General features: G+C 44.3%; 1 protein-coding gene across 1 annotated transcript; it reads left to right on the top strand.

Annotated features, from left to right (window-relative positions):
* The first annotated feature begins 331 nt into the window (after positions 1-331).
* LOC135232408 (spermatogenesis-associated protein 31A6-like) lies at positions 332-23,235 on the top strand. The gene is made up of 3 exons (XM_064290973.1): positions 332-632; positions 2,341-6,360; positions 23,083-23,235. Exons 1-3 carry the CDS (start codon positions 447-449, stop codon positions 23,233-23,235), a joined length of 4,359 nt encoding a protein of 1,452 aa, XP_064147043.1. The 5' UTR covers positions 332-446.
* The last annotated feature ends 574 nt before the right edge of the window (positions 23,236-23,809 follow it).

Raw genomic sequence — 23,809 nt, 5'->3', positions numbered from 1 at the left:
CACCATGTCAAGATACATCTATAAGCCAAGGAATGACAACAAATACCTAGGGCTACCAAAAACTGGAATAGATAAGGAAGGACATTCCACTAGAGTGGCAAGGAGAGCATGGCCCTGGAAACACCCTGGAGTGGGACTTCCGGCCTACAAAACTTCTAGACAATAGGTTTATGTTGTTCAAGGTTACCCTCTGGTATTTTGTTATGGGTGCCCTAGGAAACCAAGACATGGGGGGAGGGGCTGTGGGTCAGCCTTCTCTTGCTGTCCCCTCCCCCATCCCCAGGAACCCTTTGTGATGAGGCTATAGCTCTGTGATGTGGCTATAGTTCTGTGATGCGGCTTTAGCTCTGTGATGCGGCTACAGCTCTGTGATGCAGGCCTGAACCCTTAGGCCAGAGATCACTGGCAGTGCCCAGTTGCCTGAGAGCAACAGAGCGATTCTGACCATGGAGAGTTACCTTTTTCCGCTGAAAAGCTTTAGTGTTACCTGGATGAGCTCCAGCTCCACTTCCTGGGTCCTTGAAACCATCGTGGGCTTCCTGTGTGGAGTGGGGCTCTTCCTCCTGTTACTCCCCTGCCTCCAGAGTAGTCCACCCTTACCACCGCCTGAGAAAAATATAAACATCAAAAAGGTAAGGAACCCTTGGTCCAGACCCAATAGACACTGGTTCTCTTTCTCTCTCTCTCTTTTTTTTTTTTTCTCTATTCCTATTTCCATTTTCCAAATCAACTAAAGAGACTCCTGAGATGGGAGACCTCAGGAAAGACTGGAACATCAGCCTTCCAAAGACAGGCCGGGCAGGGCAGGGGCTAGAGTGGGCACCAGGATTTCTATCTGAAGATCTCAGGCTATCTGTCTGCTGTGACAGAGGGCTCCAGGGGGAACTCCAAAGACGGTGACTCAGTGGCCCAGAGCTGGATTACTGAGAGTTCAGAAGGCTGGAGCCCTCAGCACTGGTTCATCAGTCACCGTCCTGTGGCAGGTGTCCCTGGGCCAAGCCCTTCCTCTGTGTCAGGGCTGATCTGGGGAGCTGTGCTGAGCCCCTGAGAGCCTCTGACCAGGGACTGGAGCCGAGCTCTGGCCTCGGGAGGCAGAATCCTACCTGACAGAGCACAGACGCATGTGTAGGTCTGAGAGTCCAAGCAGAGGAATGTGACTGAAGAAATCCAGGCTAGATCTCACGTAGAAAATCCTTCACTGAGTTGTTCAAAGAAGGAAAACAGAAAATGTTTTTATTCACTATAAGAACGAATAAAAGAAAAAAACACAGAGCTCCATTAATTCAATGCAGAAAGTTATTGTATTCATTAATAACGAATGTCTGCAGCTTATCACAGAGAACAGTGAGAATTGGGTCCCAGTCCCTCATTTTTTGTGTGTATCTCAGCCTCAAGTGGAGACACGGAGGAGGAGCAGGAAGAACAAAAATGAAGCTGTGAAAGGTAAGGTTCTGCCCACTCAACCGAGCTCCCACCCCACGCACTAAGCCTAACCCTTCCTGTCCCTGAGGGCTGGTCCCGGGTCTCAGAGGACGCCAGTTGCTGGAGTACATCCCTCTCTCAGGAAACGGCCCTGAGAGGGAGGCTCCTGCGGAGTGAATCAGAACCTGAATACTTACCAGATTCCGTCCTGGGCCTTGGGGGAATGAAGCCATGATGGGCCTCGCGGGGGTGTTGCCCAGTAGGGGGCAGTGTGAGACATAAGGAACTAGTAACTGGTGGATCCGGAGATGGAACATCCGGGTCCAGCTAGGACCAGCTGTTGAACTTTGCCAAGGCTCAGATTCCTCATTGAGATGTCAGGGGATAATGAACGTGGAAAAAAAAAAAAAATTTTTTTTTTTTGAACGTGGAAGCACCTTGTAAATGACAAAGCACCTTGCACGAGTGAGACTTGCATTGAGGGTCAGCGATCATGTGACCTTGGACTTTGAATCTTGGGGTCTTAGAGTCTAATCTCCCAACGGTGTTCCCCTCAGGGACATTCCACTCAGCTTCTTGTAAGGTTCCTAGGCCGACCTTTACCATACTAGGCCACGTTCTTGATTTTCAGCTTGCAGAAGTTGCCTGAAAGAATTACATAAGGCTCGGGGCCTGATTTCACGTCTGCAAAAGTGAGTAACCTTTCCCCTTCTCTTCCTACCAGGGCCTCCTGTGTGACCCCAGGGTAGCAGGGCAGCTGGGGTTGAGGTGGAGGGCGCCTGTGGGGAGGGAATGTGACGAAATTCCTTGGGGGAGGGAGACCAATAATTTGGTGAGTTAGGGCGTGGGATGGGTGCTGCTGACATCAGGGTGCGGAGAAGGGCGGGGCGTGCGTGGCAGGTGCCCCCATCCCTGCAGGTCTGCCAGGCCCTCCTGGCCCTTCGACTCCTGGCTGCAGCCTGGTCCTCTGTCTCCTGCAGCCGCCTGGGAAAGCCCCCTGACAAGGACAGCATTCGTCAGCAGTCACATCAAGACCCCTCCTGTGGGGTGGGCAAAAAAGAACCTGCTGAAGACCATCGGCCATGTGCAGAACCCCCAGAAGGTGCTGTTCCTCTGGAGTCCGTAGTGTCCTCTTCTGCTTCTGCAGCTCCTCCAACCCAGCCCCCTCGACCTCTGACCTCTGCCCTCTCACCGGACCTGATGATCCCCTCTGTTTCTGATCTTTCACCCTCACTGAGTGTCTCTCCACCACCAGAACCGCCTCTCCCCCTTGACAGCCTTTCACCCCCACCACTTGCTCTTCCTCCTTCCCTACCACACTCCCCTGATTCCTTTGCTGGCCTTCAGCCACCAACAACCTTTTCTGCATCACCACTGCCAGATGCCACTTTGACACTTTCTCAGTGTGACTCGATGGCGATGGCACTCCCACTGAGCCCCTTTTTGGGGAGCCCCTTTCCAGACAACTGCTGGTTGACTTCTTCTGTCCCAGCAATCACAGGCCTTGATGCCTCAAGCCGTCCCATTTCGACCCTCTCCTGGTGGCAGGTGGCTGCCAAGGCCTTGGGCCTGCCCACCTCAAAACCTTGTGAATCCCAGCAAGGACATACTTCCTGCCAATCGCAGGAGTCTGCTTTCTGGGGAGGCCATACAGACAGAAGCATAGGGACTGGTAATCCCACTTTCCTCAACCCAAATGTCCAGAAGCTCCTGGAAATACAAGTCACAAAGAGTGTCGAGTTCAAGATTTGGGAGGAAAAAGAACAGGATGGGTCATTTCCAAATCAAATGAGCTCAGACTACCACCTGAATTCTTTGAGGAATATGATGCTAAAATCATTGGGCGATGAGCTGGACACCACAGTCTCCCAACCCATCTGGAGCACCAACGGCAAACCACAGCAGCTGCTCTCATGTCGCAAGACCTTGCAGGACCACCTACCGCAGAAATGCAGCCAGCTCTTCTGGGGGCTCCCCTTTCTGCACAGCGAGTCACTGGTTGCTACTGTCATGGCCTCTGGTTCCACATTAGAGCTTCCCTCTGTTCTGTTCAATGGACTGTCTAATGCCTTACCAATTCAAATGCAGGCTAAAGTGTCTCCTTTAGTTTCCCAGCCTCAGTCCTTGCGACACCCTGTGGCCCACCTTCAACCTTTGATTTTAACCATGTCTCAGTCCGAGGCCCCATCTCTAGCTCAGGTCCAAACCCAGGCTCGTCAACAGTCCTCACTCCCAGGCCTACCTTCTTCTCTACCCCAGTTTAGGGCCAATGGAGTATCCTGCCCTAGAGTCCAGAATGAGGCAAAATGTCTCATCTCAACTGAAATTCAACACCTGGAATGGCCCTTGTTGCAGGAACAACTAGAAAGTGGGAGGGCTTTACCCCATGTGGCCGAAAGATCTCAGGAAGCCTTCAGTCCTCTCAGTCCCAACCTTTCTCAGGATAGTCAGGCCTCCCAGGCTCACAAGTCGGACTCCACCCTTCCTGAAGATTTTGTGAGTCCCGAGCTCAGGAAGCAACTGGAGCAACACCTTCAAAAGAGGCTCATCCATCACCAGTGGGGCCTGCCTGGCAGGATCCAACAGTTTCTAAAACTGACACAACCTCAGGAAAAATTTCCAAGGCCATGCCAGGCAGAGGACCAGAAAGGACCCTCATGGCCCTCCGTACATGGGAGCTGCAAGGATGTAAAGACAATGGGATCCAGGCGCTCAGGAAGCTCCCGTGTGTGCAGCTTGGCAAATTTCCATCTAGGAAGGAATCTGAGCAAGGATTCGGGGCATAGTCTGGGAAAGGTCCCAAAATATAATATATCCCAGAGATCAGAAAACTTCCCAGTGAAGGTTCTGGGGGCAGACTCTAAGAATGAATCAAAAAATGATTTGATGAGGCATTCAGGGAGTAACTCAGGAAATTGCATATTAAGGGGCCCACATAAGACACAAGTAGAAAACACCCTGAAAGTCCATTTGGGCAGGAAGTGGGGGCAGATTATTGAGGATCAGATCCCTGTGGGTGTCCATCATTCCTGGCTTGCTGCCAACCGTACTTTGGCCAAGTCTGACACTTATACAAAAACTGGAAGTCTGGTGTCACCAAAGGGTCAGGCATACTGTGTAAATGCCACCCAAAATCTTTCCTTTCTCAATCCAGGCACTCAACAGGTGCTGGAAACGCATATTGTAAAGTTTCGGATGGGACACCGATGGTGTCTACTCCTCAAAGTCCTTAAGGCCATAAATCTCTTTAAGACAAGAAAGGGCAACTCATTGCCCTTTCTGCAGGCTGCCTTTACTTCTTCAGCCACTCATGAATCTTGGCCAGACTCAAAAGCTGAGGCTGCCAGATTTCTGGGAGAAAACTTTCAAGCAGTCTGGGGAGAGAAGGTGACACCAAAAAAATCAGTCCCCACCCTGGAGAGCCCTCTCCCTGCCTCCTCACCTGTAGGTGAGGAAGTCCAGAGAACCCTGAGGTGGACCCCACCTGATAATGACAATGGGCCTTCAGAGGCCCCTCAGAGTGGGCAGAAGGGCAGGCAGCCTTTTCAGCCCCTCACATCCAGCGTTGTGGGCAGAGCCTTGCAGATTGGGACTATCTTGGGGGCCCAGAGAGGCAGCCTAGAGCTGACACCAAGTCAATCAATGGCCTGGAAGGGGCTCAAGGAGAAGAGTGTAAGAGGTGTCTCAGGAGGCCCCAGCCCTAGCATAGCAATGCTGGAGATGAGCTATGAATCCCAATCTTCAGGGGCTGAAGACACCAGGCATGCATTAGTGGCCAAGGGGTCCTCTGCACTACAGCTGCAGGATAGAGACATTTTGAGATCCAGTACGCTGGCAAAATCTCAAAACATAAATGTGGATCTAAAGGACTTAGGGGCTTCAGGGACCAGTAAAAGCCCCCTACCTTCTGGAATGTCTGTTCAAGATCCAGGAGAGCCTTGCTTTAAATCACAGGTGATTAGTGAGTTTGAGTTCAAGATGGAGGCACAGCCAGAGGACCAGCCTCAAGGCTGTCCCTCTGAGATGCCCCTTCAAGATTATGCGGCTGAGGTGCTCCTTGCTGCAGATAATTTGGTTTGTCAGATCTCTCAGTCCCATCCCCGGAGCGTGTCTAGTGGAGACATGGCAGCTTCCCAGGTACTACATGACCTCACAGCAGCCAGGAGGAGTAGCCTGGGACAGCAGGAGTCCAAGATCCCAAACCTGCAGGACCAATGGAAGAGCCAGAGCAAGACTTCTGCCCCCACTGACAAGAAAAAGGATTGTAGGAGGCCCAAACCAGAAGACTGTGAAGAAGAGTTGGCAGGACTGGGCGCCTCCCAAGCCAATGGGGTAAGCCAACTTTCTCAGGTCAAGGGAAAAGGAGACATCACTGAGAGCAAGTACCTCCAGTTAGTGCCAGAGAAGGGACAGGCTCCTCTAGAAGGCCATTTCAGGAAAAGGATGAAGTGTTTCCTTCAGCGGATTTGCCCCCGTAAAAAGGACAAAGGGCAGGATGACCCTCTGCAAAAAGGAAATCCTGTCTCAGCCTCTCCCCAGAGCCACAGAGCAGTCAAAAGCAGGTTGGCCTTTACTGACAGGGGGGCCACTGAGGCTCAGGCACTCATGACAGCTGTCGGCCAAATTCTAGAGGAGAAAATGGCACTTCAGCTTGGACTTCATCCTTCAAAGTTAAGTCAACAAAAAGAGGAAATCAAAGAAAGCCAGGCCCTGGTTGGTGGGCATTCCTCTTACCATGGGGCTCCCTCCTACCCCAAGCACAGGAGAGTGATGAATGATACAACCTGTCATCACCAAGCCACCCCTGAAAGCCAGAGTTGTCCTGTCAGGGAAAGGCAGAACAGAGACCAACATTCCTTGAAAATTATAAGATCCAACAATGAGAAATTATGCATGAGGCATTCCGCGTCACTGCCCCCCAGGGAGCCGATGTCCCCGGTCAGTTCCCAGCACCATGAGTCAAGGATGTGGGCTGCCTCAGGCTGCCGTCACCACTGCCCACGTCACTGTCTTCGGGAATATGTCTTGTCTAGTCAACTAGAACATGCTTCTGCAGCCCTTCTTCGTAAGGAAACTTCTACCCAAGGAAATATTCAGTCTGTGCCAGGTTAGCACATCCTTTGTGTGCTAACAGCTTCTTCCAGCCAAGCTATTTACGGTTCCCCAATACATATGTTTTCTTCTCAGAAGAGTGTTGTGACTTCTGTCTGTGCCATGCTGAGGTGTAGGGGAGGGGTCAGTGTCTGCTTCTCCTGAGCACCTGCTTTGGCTTCTAGAAGGGATGGGTGGGGGGCATGGAGGGAGGTTGACGGTGGCCTTGGACATCCACCTGTACCACAGGTTCCTTCACTGCACCTGCTCAGATGTCCTAGTTTTAAAGAGGTTTGTTTTTATAATACTGTCACTGAAAAAAACAAACTAAATCAAAAAAGCACTGTATAAACATGCAGGGCTTGTCAAGATGAGAAAATCAGTGAAGACCCCACCTCAGGATTTGGCTCAAACTGTCTTTCACTGCTTTCTCTCTACCTTGAACTTTACGCAGCTGCAGGGGGATGGGCTTGCAGAAATGTAATAGGGGCGAGAATTCTGCACTCAGGCTCCAGCAAGTGTTCGAGCTGAAGTTCGAGCTGAGGAGCTTCACGTGTCACAAAGTGGGCACGGGACATTCGGGGGGCTGCCCTGGGACTCTCTTCTCTCCCTGATGAAGAGTGGGGAGATGGGCCCTGCAGCCCCCTCCTTGGCTTACCCATAAAAAAATGTACAGGGACACCTTCCCCTGCCTCTGTCTCTCTCATGCCCTAGAGCAACAGCGAGGATGGAACTTCCAGCTCTGTGATGTGTAGGTGGGGAGCTGCCAGGAAGGCTGTTGAGGGCTGTTTTTACCCCCTGCCCTAAAAGAATAGTGTGCCCTCTCAATGGCCGTGTTCATGGGTTTCCTACCTTCCCCTCTGTCTCAGCCCAGAGAGGGAGCAGCCAGCTCAGGGCAAGTGGTACAGGGTAAGTGTGTGTGTAGTAACCGCTGACTGTTGGGCACTGTGGTCCTAGGGTGGAATGTGGTGAAGAAGAATTGAAGGGTTGGAGCCAACAATGGAGGAAAAGGGGCATAGGGTGTGCAGAAATGGTGCAGTAAACAAGGAGCCACCTGAGCTACCCTTACCATCTTCAGGCCTAGAAGGGGGGAGAAGGTAGGAGCTCTACTCCAGATCTCCCCCAACCCCTGTCCGGCTCAAGCTCCTCCCTCAGCAGCCTCTATCTCCTACAGAGAAGGCTGGCTTAGAGAAGTGAAGCCGTTGAGCCAGGAAGTTTACTTTCTCAGTAATATATTTAAGATTGCACACCACTGTCTTCCCTGACTCTCACCTCTTAAGTGCTAGAGAGATGAGTTAATTAATAGGGGAAAGCAGAGATTAGGGAGCTTGGGGGTGACTCCCAGCCTGGAGCCTCTTACACATACACGTCTCCAAGGAATGCTCCCAGGACGGAGGGGCTTTAAAGGGCTGAGGGTCCCAAAGCAAGTCACCCCTGGCTCCCAGTCCTTGCTCACCCCTACCTCCACCCCTGGCGTCAGACAAGATGTGCACAACAAGGGGACTCAAGTGACCCACGTAAATGAGGGGACACGGTCCAGGAGTGGTCCCTGTTCTCCCTCTGCTCCTACGTAGGTTTTCCTCTTCTCCAGCCCCAGCCAACATGGGAAGGCAGCAGGGCCCCCAAAAGCTGGAAAACTCATTAGCTAATGCTTTGTGGAATCAATTGCTGCTGGAACCAACTCTAGGGTAAAGTGTCACGATTGTGGTGATGCTAACTGGAACAGCAAGAAAAGTGACAGGAAGAAGTCCTTTACCCTTCATCCTTCACCCTTTTCCTGCCTCCCAGTGTTTTCATAAGCAGAGTAAAAACAGCTAAGAAAGAGGTCTCCCACAGACACCTCCCACAGAGACTTCACTGAGACCTTCCACACAGACCCACACTCAGAGATCTCACACAAGGGCCTCATACAGAGACCTCCCAAAGAGATATCTCCCAGAGAGAACACACACAGAGACTCCTAGAGACTTCATAAGACCTCCCACCAAGACTTTGAAGAGAACCTCACCCAGAGACCTCACAAGGAGACTTCCCATGGAGACCTCTCACAGAGACCTCAGAGACCTCCCACAAGGACCACACAGAGAACTCCTGGAGATTTTGCACAGATTTCACAGATACTGCATGAAAAGACCCTCATATACAGACTTCATACACAGACCCCCCCACACAGAGACCAGAGACACTCACACAGTCCTTCCAGAAAGATCTCCCACAGAGACACCACACAGACTTCCCACAGAGATCTCCCATGGGTATAACACACAGTCCTCACATAGAGACCTGGAGAAGAGAACTCATGCAGAGACCCCACATCCATCCTTCAGGAGCCTGAGTAGCTACCCACTGACAAGTCCCGAGTGGATAGGACACCGATTAGCAAACTGATAGGTGGACTGTCAGCAGCTGTGCATCCCGGAGATCCCTGAGACACTTAGACATCGTCAGCATTTCACCAAATGGGCTGCTCTGCCTGGGGAAATGCTCATGAATTTTCTTTTATAATGACACTGCTTCTGATCAAAGGAATTGCAGATTACACACATCAACATGCAAAAACCTTTCCACCACAGGTTTTCCTTAGTTTGAGCTCTGACCCACAGTTTAAAGCATCATGAACTTTGAAAATAAGTAAAACATTGCCAGCATCCAATGACGGAAAATATTTCATTAGTCCAGTTTTTGTTATCACCCTGTCAACTGGCATCAGTGTCATTTTTACTTTCGGGCGGACAAGTTCCTATGCTCAAGATGACTGACTTCTGTACTTTGGAAACATGAGGAGGAAAGTCCTACAGCAAATGGACTTCAGGAGTGAAATGAATAAGGAAAGATGGGTCTTGATTCCCACTTGCTTCCAGGCAAGTGGTATAACTAGTACATTATTTTGCACATTTGTGTCAAGCTTGTAGGGTTTTTTTGTTAAATGAAACAAGCTACATTAACAAACGTGAAGATGTTTCACAAATGGGACTGGTTTCTGGCAATATTACTGTTGTATCCTCTAGCAAAATTGTAATTGTAGGTGGCACAGACAGTTTGTGCTGGACTACTAACCTAAAGGTTGTCTGTTCGATCTCACCCAGTGGTGCTGCGGAAGAAAAGGCCTGGCAATCCGCTTCCATTAAGGTTACAGCTAAGAAAATCCCATGGAGCAGTTGAACTCTGTAACACATGGGGTCACCGTGAGTCAGAATTGACTCGATGGCAACTAACAACAATAGTGTAACTGTGTTTACTATTAATATTTGTTAATTAAAATGTGGTAATGCCCTCAAATCATATTACACGTATTTCCAAGATATGACAAGGTCTTTATGTTCAACTAACATAGATTATACTTACGGATTATCTAGAAGAGTTTATTTTTTAAAATAGTTCTAACAAATGCACATTTTCCAAGACTCCAACGGTCAGGCTCCTGTTTTATATTCATTACAGGGTTAAAAAAAAAAAAGGAGACAATAATTTTGAAATCTTCGGAAATACACTACTTTATCTGTGCTTGAGATATGCATCTGCCCCAATAAAATTACTGAGAAAGTGGCATTTCAACAACTGAGCTGAAGAAAGTATACATTTGTTCAGTATTTTTGTTAAAATCATTATCTAAGCTCTTACTGTACAACCGACACTGTCCAAATGGAGCATTTAGATGAGACTTTGTAGTTCTTGTTGCTCGTAAGCAGCCTAGTGTCCTTGCCTTAGGAAACTATGGATGGCTAACCTGTCAAGCGTGTGTTTCTGGTTAAGTCTCTCAGATTACCCATTGAGATGACAACCTCACAGTTCCTTCTCTAAGGGAAGCGAGCTGACACAAGAGTTCTTCGGGTGTACGTATTTATTATGAAGGATAAAACATAATCAGGCGGTAAAATCCTTAACAAAATCATAACTATTTTATTAAATATATATTTACTCCTTTAGAATCGGGTAGTGAGATGTCTTTGATTGCCCTAGATATCTAGTGCTGCTATAACACGTATGCTACAAGTAGGTGGGTTTCAAAGAGCACAAATTTATTTTCTTACAGCTTAGGAGGCTAGATGTCTGACTTCAGGGCACTGGCTGTAGGGAAGTCTGGTTCTCTTTTGGCTCCACGTAAAGATCCTTGTCTGTTTCTGTAGCCGAGGCTTTCCTTAGATCCTTGATGACCTTCATGAGGCATCTAACCTTTCCCCACCTCCACTCCCATTTGTGCTTGCTTTTGTGTCTAATCTGCTCTTTCATCACTCAAAAGTGATATGCCCTACACTGACATGGCCGACTTAACAACAACAACAACAAAAAACAAACCCTCTGCCATCGAGTCAATTCCAACTCATAGCGACCCTGTAGGACAGAGTAGAACTGTCCCATAGTGTTTTCAAGGAGCACCTGGTGGATTTGAACTGCCAACCTTTTGGTTAGCAGGTGTAGCTCTTAACCACTATGCCACCAGGGTTTCCTAACATAACAAAGAAAACCCTATTCCAAAAAAGGGTTACATCCACAGGTAAAGAGGTTAGCATTCCAAAACAATTTTTGGGAGAGACACAATTCAGTCCTTAACAATAACGTTATTGAATCACGAAACTATGCAAAGTAGCCATGGATGTCCTCTTAAGGTCCTATCAATAGTATTTTAATAACCAGTATAACCCATCATTTCCTTTTGGACACATATTCCATGCTTTCCACCTTAATGTCATACTACACCACTAGTTGTTGTGGAGTCATGGCTACCCTATGTGTGTCAGAGTAGAACTGTCCTCCACAGCGTTTTCAGAGGCTGATTTTCCAGAAATAGGTTGCCAGGCCTTTCTTCCAAGGTGCCTCTGGGTAGACTAGAACCTCCAACCTTTGGTTTAGCCACAGAGGACATTAACGGTTTGTACTACCCAGTGGCTCCACAGCCATGTAAGTGAAGCTTCCTTCTTGGAAGTATAAGCCTGTATTTCACAGTCACTTCTTTAAATGAGATGAAACTAAATTCCAAAAAAAGTTATAAAATAACGCAACACTGGCAAAATAGATGGATTTAGAAAATGTGAGTGTCCTTCCCAGGAAAACACGATTACCTCATTATATCCAAATCACAAGAAATACGGGTGACCCAGCTCTTTGGTTCTCAGCATTTTTGTGGTTTAGCTGCAGATCAGTGACTTCTGAGGAAACCCAGCTGATTTTGAGAGTTCCTCACCTTCAGTCACTGTAGTGACATCTTCAGCTCTTCCTCCTCTGAGCCCGAAAGCTGGAATTGCCACCTCTTGCTCTCTGTGGGTAGCCCTGATGGCACAGTGGTTAAATGTTTGGCTGCTAACCAAAAGGTCGGCAGTTTGAACCCACCAGCTGCTCCTTGGAAACCCCATGGGGCAATTCTACTCTGTCCTATAGGGTCGCTATGAGTTGGAATCGACTCTATGGCAACAGGTTTGGTTCTTTTTGGTTTTGCTCTCTGTGGTCTTCACAGTCTCTCCCACATGTTTCCAATGACCACTTCAACCACTTCTCTCAGCTCCGGGGCAGCCCTCAGACTTCAGGAGCAAGACCACTGTCCTTTCTATTCCTGTCATAATTTTAGGCTGTTAACACCCTATATACCTACTTACAATGAAATTAAAATTATTTTGTAGAGTGAGGTCCCTGGAGTGAGATCTACTCTCCACCTGTTGGAGGTCTGTTACCTGGGAAGTCATTCATTGCCTAGATTTATGAATTTAATAAAATTGTATTATTTTATAAATTTTACTTATTTTATTTTGTAAGATGTTATTTTATTATTTGACAAAATCTAGATCTAAGGATTTAGGTTCTGTTTTGATATTTCTAAAAGTATCTGTGCTTATCTAAATATTTGCCAATTTTTCTTCTTTATACCAAAAAATGTTAAGCATTTATCTGTGAAGAGAACAATATTGTTGTTGTTTTTCACCTTGTGTATTTATTTCAATATTAAAACCTTTAGTATTCCAGCACAAAGAAGAATCTTGATTCCTTGGGAAAAAAATCAACCTTAAGGACTTATTAGTTAAAAGCTTAGCATTTTAGATGTGAAGACCACCTGACCATTAAGAAAATTTTTCTCCATGAGTTGGTAAAACCAAACCCAGTGCCATCGAGTCAATTCCTACTCATAGCGACCCTATAGGACAGAGTAGAACTGCCGCATGGTTTCCAAGGAGCACCTGGCAGATTCGAACTGTGGACCCTTTGGTTAGCAGCCGTAGCACTTAAGCACTATGCCACCAGGGTTTCCCATGATTCGGTAGAAAGCCCTAAAAGCTTAGGAACAGAAACAAATTGAGGATTAAAAGCCAAATCACTGAAATGAAGTCATCTGAGAAAGTTTGTGATATTCTTCTGCACCCATATTAAGTGGGGACAGTTTTGGGTGGCGAGAAGAGCTTCTAGGCGGTTCAGAGAAAAGAGCAGGAGGGTACACTGTAGCCCCAGAATTGAGCATGGCCAACACCCTGCAGGGCTTCCTGTGGTCCCCTGGCCATTGGACTCTGTCAGGCTCAAGACAATCCAGGGAGTGGCTTGTCCGAAGGCAGATGTTCCCATTCTCCCTTCCTTTGCTTCCCAGTTAAACACATGTTATCACCTGCCGCTTAGAGGGGAATTATTTTATTAACTAGCTGTCAAGGTCCTCTGGTGCAAATTGTTTGCCCTCAACTGCTAACCTAAGAATTGCTGGTTCAAATCCACATAGTAGTACCTAGGAAGAAAGGCCTAGCAATCTGCTTTCATTAAGATTACAGCCAAGAAAACCTATGGAGCAATTCTACCCTGCATACATGGGGTCACTATGAGTCGAAACTGACTCAGCAACACGGTTTTGGTTTTAGCGGGGTTTTTTTTCTTTTTTAATAGTGCTTTAAGTGAAAGTTTAGAGTTCAAGTTAGTTTCTCATACAAAAATTTATGCACACATTGTTATGTGACCCTAGTTGGTCTTCCTATAAGGTGACAGCACACTCCTTTCCACCCTGGATTTCCTGTGTCCGTTCAACAACGTCCTGTCCATTTTGACTTCTCACCTTGCCTCCGGATGGGAGCTGCCCATTCAGTCTCATGTATCTATTGAGCTAAGAAGCACTCTCTTCACCGGTATCATTTTGTGTTTTATAGTCCAATCTAATCTTTGTCTGAAGAGTTGGCTTCGGGAATGATTTCAGTTCCGGGCTAACAGAGTCTGGGAGCCATGTCTTCTGAGGTCCCTCCAGTCTCAGACCATCAAGTCTGGTCTTTTTACTAGAATTTTTGAGTTCTGCACCCTACTTTTCTCCTGGTTTCATCAGAGACTCTGTTGTGTTCCCTGACAGGGCCATCATTGGTGGTAGCCGGGCACCATCTAGTTTTTCTGGTCTCAGGCCGATGGAGACTCTGCTTTACATGGCCCTTTCTATCTCTTGGGCTCATATTTTGCTTGTGTCTTTGGTGTTCTTCATTCTCATTTGCTCCAGGTGGTTTGGGACCAGTTGATGTATTTTAGATGGCCACTTGCTAGCTTTTAAGACCCCAGACGCCACTCATCAAAATGGGATTCAAAACATTTTCTTAATAAAATTTGTTATGCCAATTGACCTATTTCTTCCCTGAAACCATGGTCCCCAGACCCCTGCGCCTGCTACTCTGTCCCTCAGACTGTTTGGTTGTATTCAGGAAACTCCTTAGCTTTTGTTTTAGTCCAGTTATACTGACTTCCCCCCGTATTGTGTGCTGTACTTCCCTTCACCTAAGATAATTCTTATCTACTGTCTAGTTAGTGGATACCCCTCTCCTTCCCTCCCTCATCACCATCAGAGAATGTTTTCTTCTGAGTTTAAACCTTTTATTGAGTTCTTATAATAGCTGTCTCGTACAATGTTTGTCCTTTTGTGACTGACTCATTTCACTCAACATAATGCCTTCCAGAATCATCCATGTTATGAAATGTTTCTCAGATTCATCTTTGTTTTTCATCCCTGCATAGTATTCCATTGTGTGAATATACCATAATTTATTTATCCATTCATCTATTGATGGGTACCTAGGTCAACACTGCCATCTTTTTCCTATTGTGAACATGGGTGTGCATATATCTATTCATGTGAGAGCTCTTATTTCTCTAGGATATATTCCAAGGAGTAGGATTGCTAGATCGTATGGTGCTTCTATTTCTAACTTTTAAGGAAGCGCCAAGTCAATTTCCAAAGTGGTTGTACCATTTTTGTACCATTTTACATTTCCACCAGCACTGTGTAAGTGTTCCAGCCTCTTTACAACCTCTCCAACATTTATTATTTCATGTTTTTTGGATTAATGCTAGCTTTGTTGGGGTGGGATGGTATCTCACTGTACTGTTGATTTGCATTTCTCTAATGGCTAAGGATCTAAGGATCAAGAGCATTTCCTCATGTGTCTGGTAGCCACCTGAATGCCTTCTTTGGTGAAGTGCCTGTTCATATCCTTTGCCCATTTTTTAACTGGATTGTCTTTTTGTTGTTGAGGTTTTGCTGCGTCTTGTAGATTTCAGAGATTAGACACTGATCAGATTTGTCCTAGCCAAAAATCTTTTCCCAGTTTGTAGGTTGTCTTTTTACTCTTGGTGGTCTTCAGATGAGCATAAGTGTTTGATTTTTAGGAGCCCCCAGTTATCTAGCTTCTCTTCTGGTGTTTGTACATTGTTAGTAATGTTTTATATTCCCTTTATGCCGTGCATTAGGGCTCTTAGCATTGTCCCTATTTTCTCTTCCATGATCTTTATTGTTTTAGATTTTATATTTAGGTCTTTGATCCATTTTGAGTTAGTTTTTGTACGTGGTGTGAGGTATGGGCCTTGTTTCATTTTTTTTACAGAAGGATATCCAGTTATGCTAGCACCACTTGTTGAAGAGACTGTCCTTTCTTCCAATTAACAGACTTTGCACCCTTGTCAAATATCAGCTCTTGTTGGTGAATGAATTTAGTATGGGTTCTCAGTTTTGTTCCATTGGTTTATGTATCTGTTGTTGTACCAGTACCAGGCTGTTTTGACTACCGTGGTGGTATACTAGGTTCTAAAATCAGGTAGTGTGAGGTCTCCCACTTTGTTCTTCTTTTTTAGTAATGCTTTACTTATCCAGGGAAACCTTGGTGGCATAATGGTTAAGCACTACAGCTGCTAACCAAAAGGTCAGCAGTTTGAATCCACCAGGTGCTCCTTGGAAACTATGGGGCAGTTCTACTCTGTCCTCTAGGGTTGTTATGAGTTGGAATTGATTCGACGGCAGTGGGTTTGGTTTTGGTTTGGTTACTTATCCAGGGCCTCTTCTCTTTCCATATGAAGTTGCTGGTTTGTTTCTCCATCTCACTAAAAAATGCCATCGGAATTTGGATTGGAATTGCATTGTATCTGTAGATCACTTTGGGTGGAATAGACATTTTTACAATGTTGAGTCTTCCTATCCCTGAGCAAGGTATGTTTTTCCTCTTACATAGGTCTCTTTTGCTTTCTTGCAGTAGTGTTTTGTAGTTTTCTTTGTATAGGTCTTTTATATCCCTGGTTAGATTTATTCCTAAGTATTTTATCTTCTTGGGGCTATTGTAAATGGTATTGATTTGGTAATGTCCTCCTTGAAGTTTTCTTTGTTGGAGTAGAGGAATCCAAATGATTTTTGTATGTTTATCTTGTATCCTGATACTTTGCTGAAATCTTCTACTAGTTCCAGTAGTTTTCTTGTGGATTCTTTGGGGGTTTTCTCTGTATAAGGTCATATCATCTGCAAATAGAGATACTTTTACTTCTTCCTTACCAATTTGGATGCCTTTTATTTCTTTTTCTAGCCTAATTTCTCTGGCTAGGACCTGTAGGACAATGTCAAATAAGAGTGGTGATAGAAGACTTTGGTTCCCATTCTCGAGGGGAATGCTTTCAGACTCTCTCCATTTAGGATGATGTTGGCTATTGGCTTTGTATAAAAGCCCTTTATTGGGTTGAGGAACTTCCCTTCCCACCCTATTTTGCTTGGAGTTTTTATGATGAATGGGTGTTGAACTTTGTCAAATGCCTTCTCTGCATCAATTGATAAGATCATGTGGTTCTTGTCTTTTGTTTTATTTCTGTGATGGGTTACATTGATGGATTACATTATTTTTCTAATGTTGAACCATCCCTGCATACCTGGTATGAATTCCACTTGGTCATGGTGAATTATTTTTTTGATATATTGTTGGATTCTATTGGCTAGAATTTTGTTGAGGATTTTTGCGTCTATGTTCACGAGGGATATAGGTCTGTAATTTTCTCTTTTTCTGGTGTCTTTACCTGGTTTTGGTATCAGAGTTATGCCGGCTTTATAGAACGAATTTGGGAATGTTCCATCCCTTTCTATTCTCTGAAATAACTTTAGTAGTAGTGGTGTTAACTCTTCTCTGAAAGTTTGGTAGAATTCTCCAGTGAAGCTGTCAAGGCCAGAGCTTTATTTTGTTGGGAGTTTTTTAAATTACGTTTTCAATCTCTTCTTTTGTTATGGGTTTACTTAGCTGTTCTACCTCTGTTTGTGTTAGTTTAGATAGGTAGTATGTTTCTAGGAAACCCTGGTGGCGTAGTGGTTAAGTGCTACAGCTGCTAACCAAAAGGTCGGCAGTTTGAATCTACCCGGTACTCCTTGGAAATTCTATGGGGCAGTTCTACTCTGTCCTGTAGGGCCGCTATGAGTCAGAATCGAGGGCGGTGGGTTTGGTTTGGTTTGGTTTTGAGTGTTTCTAGAAATTTGTCCATTTCCTCTAGGTTTTCAAACTTGCTGGAGTACAATTTTTCGTACCATTCTGTTATGATTCTTTTTATTTCAGTTGGGTCTGTTGTGATATCGCCCATCTCATTTCTTATTCAGGTTATTTGCTTCCTCTCGTTTTTTTTTTTTTTTTTTTTTTGGTCAATTTGGCCAACAGTTTATTGATTTTGTCGATCTTTTCAAAGAACCAGCTTTTGGAGTTGTTAGCTCTTTCAATTTTTTTTCTATTCTGTATTTCATTTATTTCTGCCCTAATTTTTATCATTTGCTTTCTTCTGGTGCCTGAGGGTTTCTATTGCTGCTCACTTTCTATTTGTTCAAGTTTTATGGTTAATTCTTCGATATTGGCCCTTTCTTCTTTTTGGATCTGTGCATTTATTGATATAAATTGACCTTTGAGCACTGCTTTTGCTGTGTCTCAGAGGTTCTGGTAGGATGTGTTTCCATTCTCATTTGATTCTATGAATTTCTTTATTCTGTCCTTAATTTCTTTTATAACTGGTAGTTTTTGAGCAAAGTGCTGTTCAGTTTCCATGCGTTTGATTTTTTTTTTTTTTCTTGCTTTTTCTGCTATTGATTTCTACTTTCATGGCTTTATGTTCAGAAAAGATGTTTTGTAATATTTTGATGATTTGGATTCTGTTAAGGCTTGCTTTAATATTTTGATGATTTGGATTCTGTTAAGGCTTGCTTTAATATTTTGATGATTTGGATTCTATTAAGGCTTGCTTTATGGCCTAATATGTGGTCTATTCTGGAGAATGTTCCATGTGTGTTGGAAAAGAAAGTATACTTGGCTGCTATTGGGTTGAGTGTTCTGTATATTTCTATGAGATCAAGTTGGTTGATAGCGGCATTTAGGTCTTCCATATCTTTATTGAGCTTCTTTCTGAATGTTCTGTCCTTCACCAAAAGTGGTGTGTTGAAGTCTCCTACTATTATTGTGGAGCTGTCTATCCTTTTCAATGCAGGTAGAGTTCATTGTGTGTATTTTGGAGCCCTGTTGTTGGGTAAGTAAATATTTATTGTGGTTACGTCCTCCTGATGTAGTGACAGTTTCTATAGTGTCCTTCCTTATCCTTTGTGGTTGATTTTACTTTAAAGTCTATTTTGTCAGAGATTAATATTATCACTTCTGCTCTTTGTTGATTGTTGTTTGCTTGATATGTATTTTTCCATCATCTGAGTTTTAGTTTGTTTGTGTATTTAAGTCTAAGGTGTGTCTCTTGTAGGCAGTATGTAGACGGATTGTGTTTTTTTAATCCGTTCTGCTACTCTAGGTCTTTTTATTGGTGCATTTAGTCCATTTACACTCAGCGTAATTATTGATAAGTCATAAAAAAAATTTTTTTATGAGTTTAGTACTGTCATTTTTATGTAGTTTGTGTGTGTGTGTGTGTTGTTGACGGTTTCTTTGTTTCATTTAATTTTCTGTGCCATTATTTTTCTTCATGTATTTTCTTTTCATCTTTGTCATTGATGATTTTGTAGTTGCTGAATCTTTATATTTTTCTTGTTTTTTATTTTGATGTGTAGGATTGTTAGTTTCCTTTGTGGTTTCCTGAATATTTGCCTCTTTTTTTCTAAGTTTAAACCAATCTTTTATTTCTTGATATCACCTTGACTTCCTCTCCATGTGAAAGATCTATGACTACATTATTTAGTTCCTTTTTTTGTTTTGATGTTGTTGTCTTTTACATATTGGCGCCTTTGTTTCCCTGTTTTCAGTGTTTTAGCTTTGATTTATTTTTCTGACTTCCGTCCTGTGTTCTAGTCTTGGGTTGTTATCTGACGTTATTGATTTTCTAACTGGAGGACTCCCTTTAATATTTCTTGTAATTTTGGTTTGGTTTTTGCAAATTTCCTAAACGTCTGTTTATCTGGTAATTCCCTAATTTCACCATCATATTTGAAAGACAGTTTTGCTGGATATATAATCCTTGGCTGGGAATTTTTTTCCTTCAAGTCTTTATATATGTCATTCCATTGCCTTCTTAGCTGCATGCTTTCTGTTAAGTAGTTAGAGCTTATTCTTATTGACTCTCCTTTGTAGGTGACTTTTTGTTTATCCCTAGCTGCTCTTAAAATTATCTCTTTATCTTTTGTTTGGCAAGTTTGATTATAATATATGTCTTGGTGACTTTCTTTTGGGGTCTACCTTGTGTGTGGTTCGATGACCTTTTTGGGTAGATATCTTCTCATCTTTCACGGTATCAGGGAATTTTTCTGCCAACAACTCTTCAACAATTCTCTCTGTATTTTCTGTTATTCCTCCCTGTTCTGGTCCTCCAATCACTGTTAGGTTATTCCTCTTGATAGAATCCCACATAATGCTTAGGGTTTCTTCATTTTTTTAAATTCTTTTATCCTGTTTTTTCCTCAAATAAGTTGATGCCAAGTGCTTTATCTTCAGTCTCACTAATTCTGATTTCCATTGCCTCAGTTCTGCTCCTTTGACTTTCTGTTGAGTTGTCTAATTCTGAAATTTTATTGTTAATCTTCTGGATTTCTGTTTACTGTCTCTCTATGGATTCTTACAGCCTATTAAATTTGTCAGTGTACTCTTCTGTAATCTTAAGTTCTTCTATTGCTTTGTCTGTGTGTTCCTTGGCTTGTTCTGCATTTTGTCTGATCTCCTTCCTGATCTTTTGAAGAGTTCCATATATTAATCCTTTGTATTCTACCTCTAGTAATTCCAAGAAGTAATCTTCCTGAAGCTGCCATGGTCTGCCTCTTTATGTGATTTGATATTGACTGTTGTTTCTGAGCCATCAATAAGGTGTTATATTTATTTATTTTATATTTGCTTACTGTGTCCTAGCTACTTGTTTTCTTTTGTTTTGATTTGCCCAAATAGGCTGATCATGTGAGCTAGTTTGATTATTGGTGCCTTTGGAACGCTAATGTCCTGTCACCAGATTGTTAGATCTGTTACTAGGTATGTGAGCTCAGGAGTCTGTTTACTTTTCTTATAAGGATTCAGCTCAAGTGTCCAGGTAGTCACCAAGTGTGTTGTGCAGGCTTTCACCTACAGCCCTAGGTGGGCAGGGGTGACTGGAGTAGGCACAGGTATCTGGATGCAGTGGGGGTCATGTGCTGAGCAAGGCAAGGGGTTGACAGCTGCCCCTGAGTGTCTAGGAGGAAAGTGTGTCCTTGTTTCCTAGAGTGCTTAGGTGGGTGGGTTTTGCACCTGGATTGTGGGTACCCAGTGCTGTTGGCTGTAAGACTGGGAGACACCACTTATTCTTGTACCCCTGTTGCAGATAGCTAAGTGTCATGGGTGGAACCATCAGTGCTCAGGCCCCTGATGTGGGTAGGTGAGGACCCTGGTTAATGGGCAGAGTGGTGTCGAATGTCACAAACCTGCCACTCTACCATGTAGCTGATACAGTGAAGTTTGGCTTCAGGTATATACCCTGCTGTACTGTGCTAATGAGGCCCTATGCTGTTGAAATGGGCCCACTCAGGTATATGCAGGGGTGAAAGGCATTCAAACTCCATGGACCCCTTATGCCTATGCCTAGGCAAAGGAGTTGTGCCTGTCCTGAGTCCCTGGCTTAGGGGAACTGGCAGATTATTTCTTCCTGTTTGTTAATTTGTTCCCTCTCCAAGGCTGGGAGAATGGCTCACTGAAGCCAGCCCAGGGCCCAGTGCAGAGTGGGGAGGGAGCAGATAAATGGGAGAGAGTTTCTTCCCAAACGGGGTGTTTTTCGATCTGCGCAGTAGGTTAGACACATGGACTTATCTTTTGCCAGTTCGGTGTCGCTTTTCACTGGTTCTGGAGACTTGAGTAGGCTCTCGGGCCGCTCTGTCTTGCTCAATCCGGAAAATGTGTCCTGAATGCCAGAGCTTACCTCACTGCATGTGCCAGCTGATCTGGCCTGCAGGGTGCCAGTTCCTGCTGGGTCAGGTCTGGCAACTTTTGGCTGCTTCTGAACTGTCTCTCCCTCCCACGCCACTCAGCCTGATTCCTCAACTTTGCCTTTGATGTTCAGGGCTCCTAGATTGTCATATATAATCAGTTTACTTTTTGGGGGGGCTCTTTGTTGAAAAAGGGACTACTTGAAGCGTCTGACTACTCCGCCATTTTGGTCCCGCCTCAGGTTTTGGTTTTATAGTAAGGTTTACCACTGCCTTCTTTTATAATCTCAAGTTAGAAGTGGATTACCACTGTTTAAATCATCCTATTTAAATAACAAACCACATGAATTTTTTTCTCCTAAAAGTGGTCTACCTTTGTACAGTGGTTTAGAGCTCGGCTGTTAACTAAAAGGTCAGCAGTTCGAATCCACCAGCTGCTCCTTGGAAACTCAATGGAGCAGTTCTCCTCTGTCCTATAGGGTTGCTGTGAGTTGCAATTGACTCGACAGCACCAGGTTTGGTTTTTTTAGCTTTGTAGTGAACTGAGTCTGTCAAGGTGACTTGAACAGGAGTCACAGTGACATAAGAACAAATCAATGACAGCTGAAGGCTATTATTTCACATTAAGGAGCAAAGCCTCTGCAGACTTGGTGAGGTGCAGCAGTTATTCCTCACGAATTTGACTCATCTGATACAATTCTAGGATTTGAGATCACCACGTCCAATCTGAGAGGGCTTGAAAGGAAACTCTGTTGTCCTAAGCCTCACTGTAACAAACTTTTACTACATCCTTATCATGATAACAGATGCCTCATGTGAAAATGGCTTACAAGTAAAACCGTTTTACAAAAGCAGAAAGACTTGCTTATTTAAAACTAATGTAATTTGAAAACTGTCTGTAATCCAAAAGGTAACATTCTTAAGTTTTCATTTGTTCTCCTTACCCTGTTGTGAATCTTCCATTTTATGACCTACTTCCAGTAGATAAACCAAAAAAAAACCCAAACCTTTTGTCATCAAGTTGATTCTGACTCATAGTGACTCTGTAAGACAGAGAAGAGTTTCCCCATAGGGATTCCAAAGAGCAGCCGGTAGATTCAAATGCTGACTTTTCGGTTAGCAGCTGAGCTTTTATCTTCTGCGCCACCAGGGCTCCAGTTGACAGGCCACATGAGTTCAGCGATGCTGTGCCATGATTTCATGGAGCAAAATTTCTCAAACTGGGCAACAAAAAACAGTGTTTTTTCAAAAGTTTCCATCATCAAAGAAGTCTGGAAAACTTTCGTTTAAACAAAAAAGAGTGTGTGTGTTTTTCACTCATTTGTGTGAGTATATGTGCGTGTAGAAATTGTCAGGGAATTTATGATGCTCCACGATGGACATGTATCATAATATTTCTCAAACCTATTTGAGTTTCAATATCTTGTTTCTATGTGAAGAAACATCAAGATTTTGCAGGAATAGTTTTTAAGAGGTCTGGAAGTTTGTTAAACAAGACAACAAATACTAAAAATATACACATTAATACAAACATAATGGACACTAAATATGCACACTGTTTTCAGTCAGCATTACTAAAGGAGGTTCCAATGATTTTTGGTGGCATAGAATGTTTTTTTCCTCCTCAGATGCATATAATCTTTACTCATGGAAACTCAAAAATCTCATTCGTATGACCTAGTGTTAGTCTCACATAGTTTTAAAGTAGGAGAAAGAATTTGGTATCTTAGGAGTACATTGTATTGTAAAAAATACATCATACCAGGGTTCAAGGTCACCAACAAACACACTCTATTTGTGCATGGAACACTGCTCACATAGAGAGGAGTCAGAGCAAGATCAGCTTCTCTAGTGGTCACTGGTCTCCCATGGCCAGCAGGCTCATCTCTGTGTATGGCCAGTGCAGGGCAGATGTTCTACGTTCATCCCTATCATGCTGTGTTCAAGAGACCCTGTTCCCTCCCTGCCAGAAACAGATAGAAGTGGAGTTGGCCAAGTGCCATATGGTGCCCACATATTTAGAAGTGACAGAGAAAGTTACTGTGTGCCCAGATCAGGAGGAAGTCTTCTCTGATAAGAAGGGACTGGGAGACAACAAGGATACCCAGTTCCTAGCCTCCTAGCCAGAGAATGTTCTGGGCCCAAGGCCTTTGCTTAGGAAGCCCAGATAGGAGGCATAGGGGCAGACTGTTCCCCCCACAAATTCCTTTAGAGAAAGTATCACTTCCTGCAAAATAAACAGTTTGCAGAGAAGCTGAGTCCCCGTGTGAGCAGTGATCTGTTCCAATTGGCATATTCCATCACCACAGCATCACAGGCCTGAATATACAAGAGAGAGAAACCTGGCTTCTGGAACATGGAAACCTGGCTTTGGCCCTTATAATTTATAATCCCATTACCTTCTGAGAACTAGTTTTTATTTAGTTCCCACTTTGTACAGTGGGGAAACCCTGGTGGCGTAGTGGTTAAGTGTTACAACTGCTAACCAAATGCCGGCAGTTCAAATCCACCAGGTGCTCCAAGGATGGTCACTATGGGTCGGTATCGACAGCAAACAGTTTTTTTGAGGGGTTTGTGTAGTGGACTCCCTGGGTGGTGCAAACAGTTAAGCACTTGGGTACTAACCAAAAAGGTTGATGGTCCAAATTCTACCCAGAGGTGCCTCAGAAGAAGGTCCTTCTGGAAGGTCACGGCCGT

The sequence above is a fragment of the Loxodonta africana genome, chromosome 9 (assembly GCF_030014295.1).
Source record: "Loxodonta africana isolate mLoxAfr1 chromosome 9, mLoxAfr1.hap2, whole genome shotgun sequence".
Lineage (NCBI taxonomy): Eukaryota > Metazoa > Chordata > Mammalia > Proboscidea > Elephantidae > Loxodonta > Loxodonta africana.
Note: the sequence above shows the minus strand (reverse complement) of the source record. Positions and strands in the feature narration are given on the sequence as shown.

Coding starts and splice junctions, on each gene's coding strand:
- LOC135232408 (XM_064290973.1), top strand. CDS start 447: ATGGAGAGTTACCTTTTTCCGCTGAAAAGCTTTAGTGTTACCTGGATG. Junction 633..2,340: donor AAAATATAAACATCAAAAAG/GTAAGGAACCCT, acceptor CCATCCCTGCAG/GTCTGCCAGGCCCTCCTGGC. Junction 6,361..23,082: donor CCAGGGAGCCGATGTCCCCG/GTCAGTTCCCAG, acceptor CCTCCCTGCCAG/AAACAGATAGAAGTGGAGTT.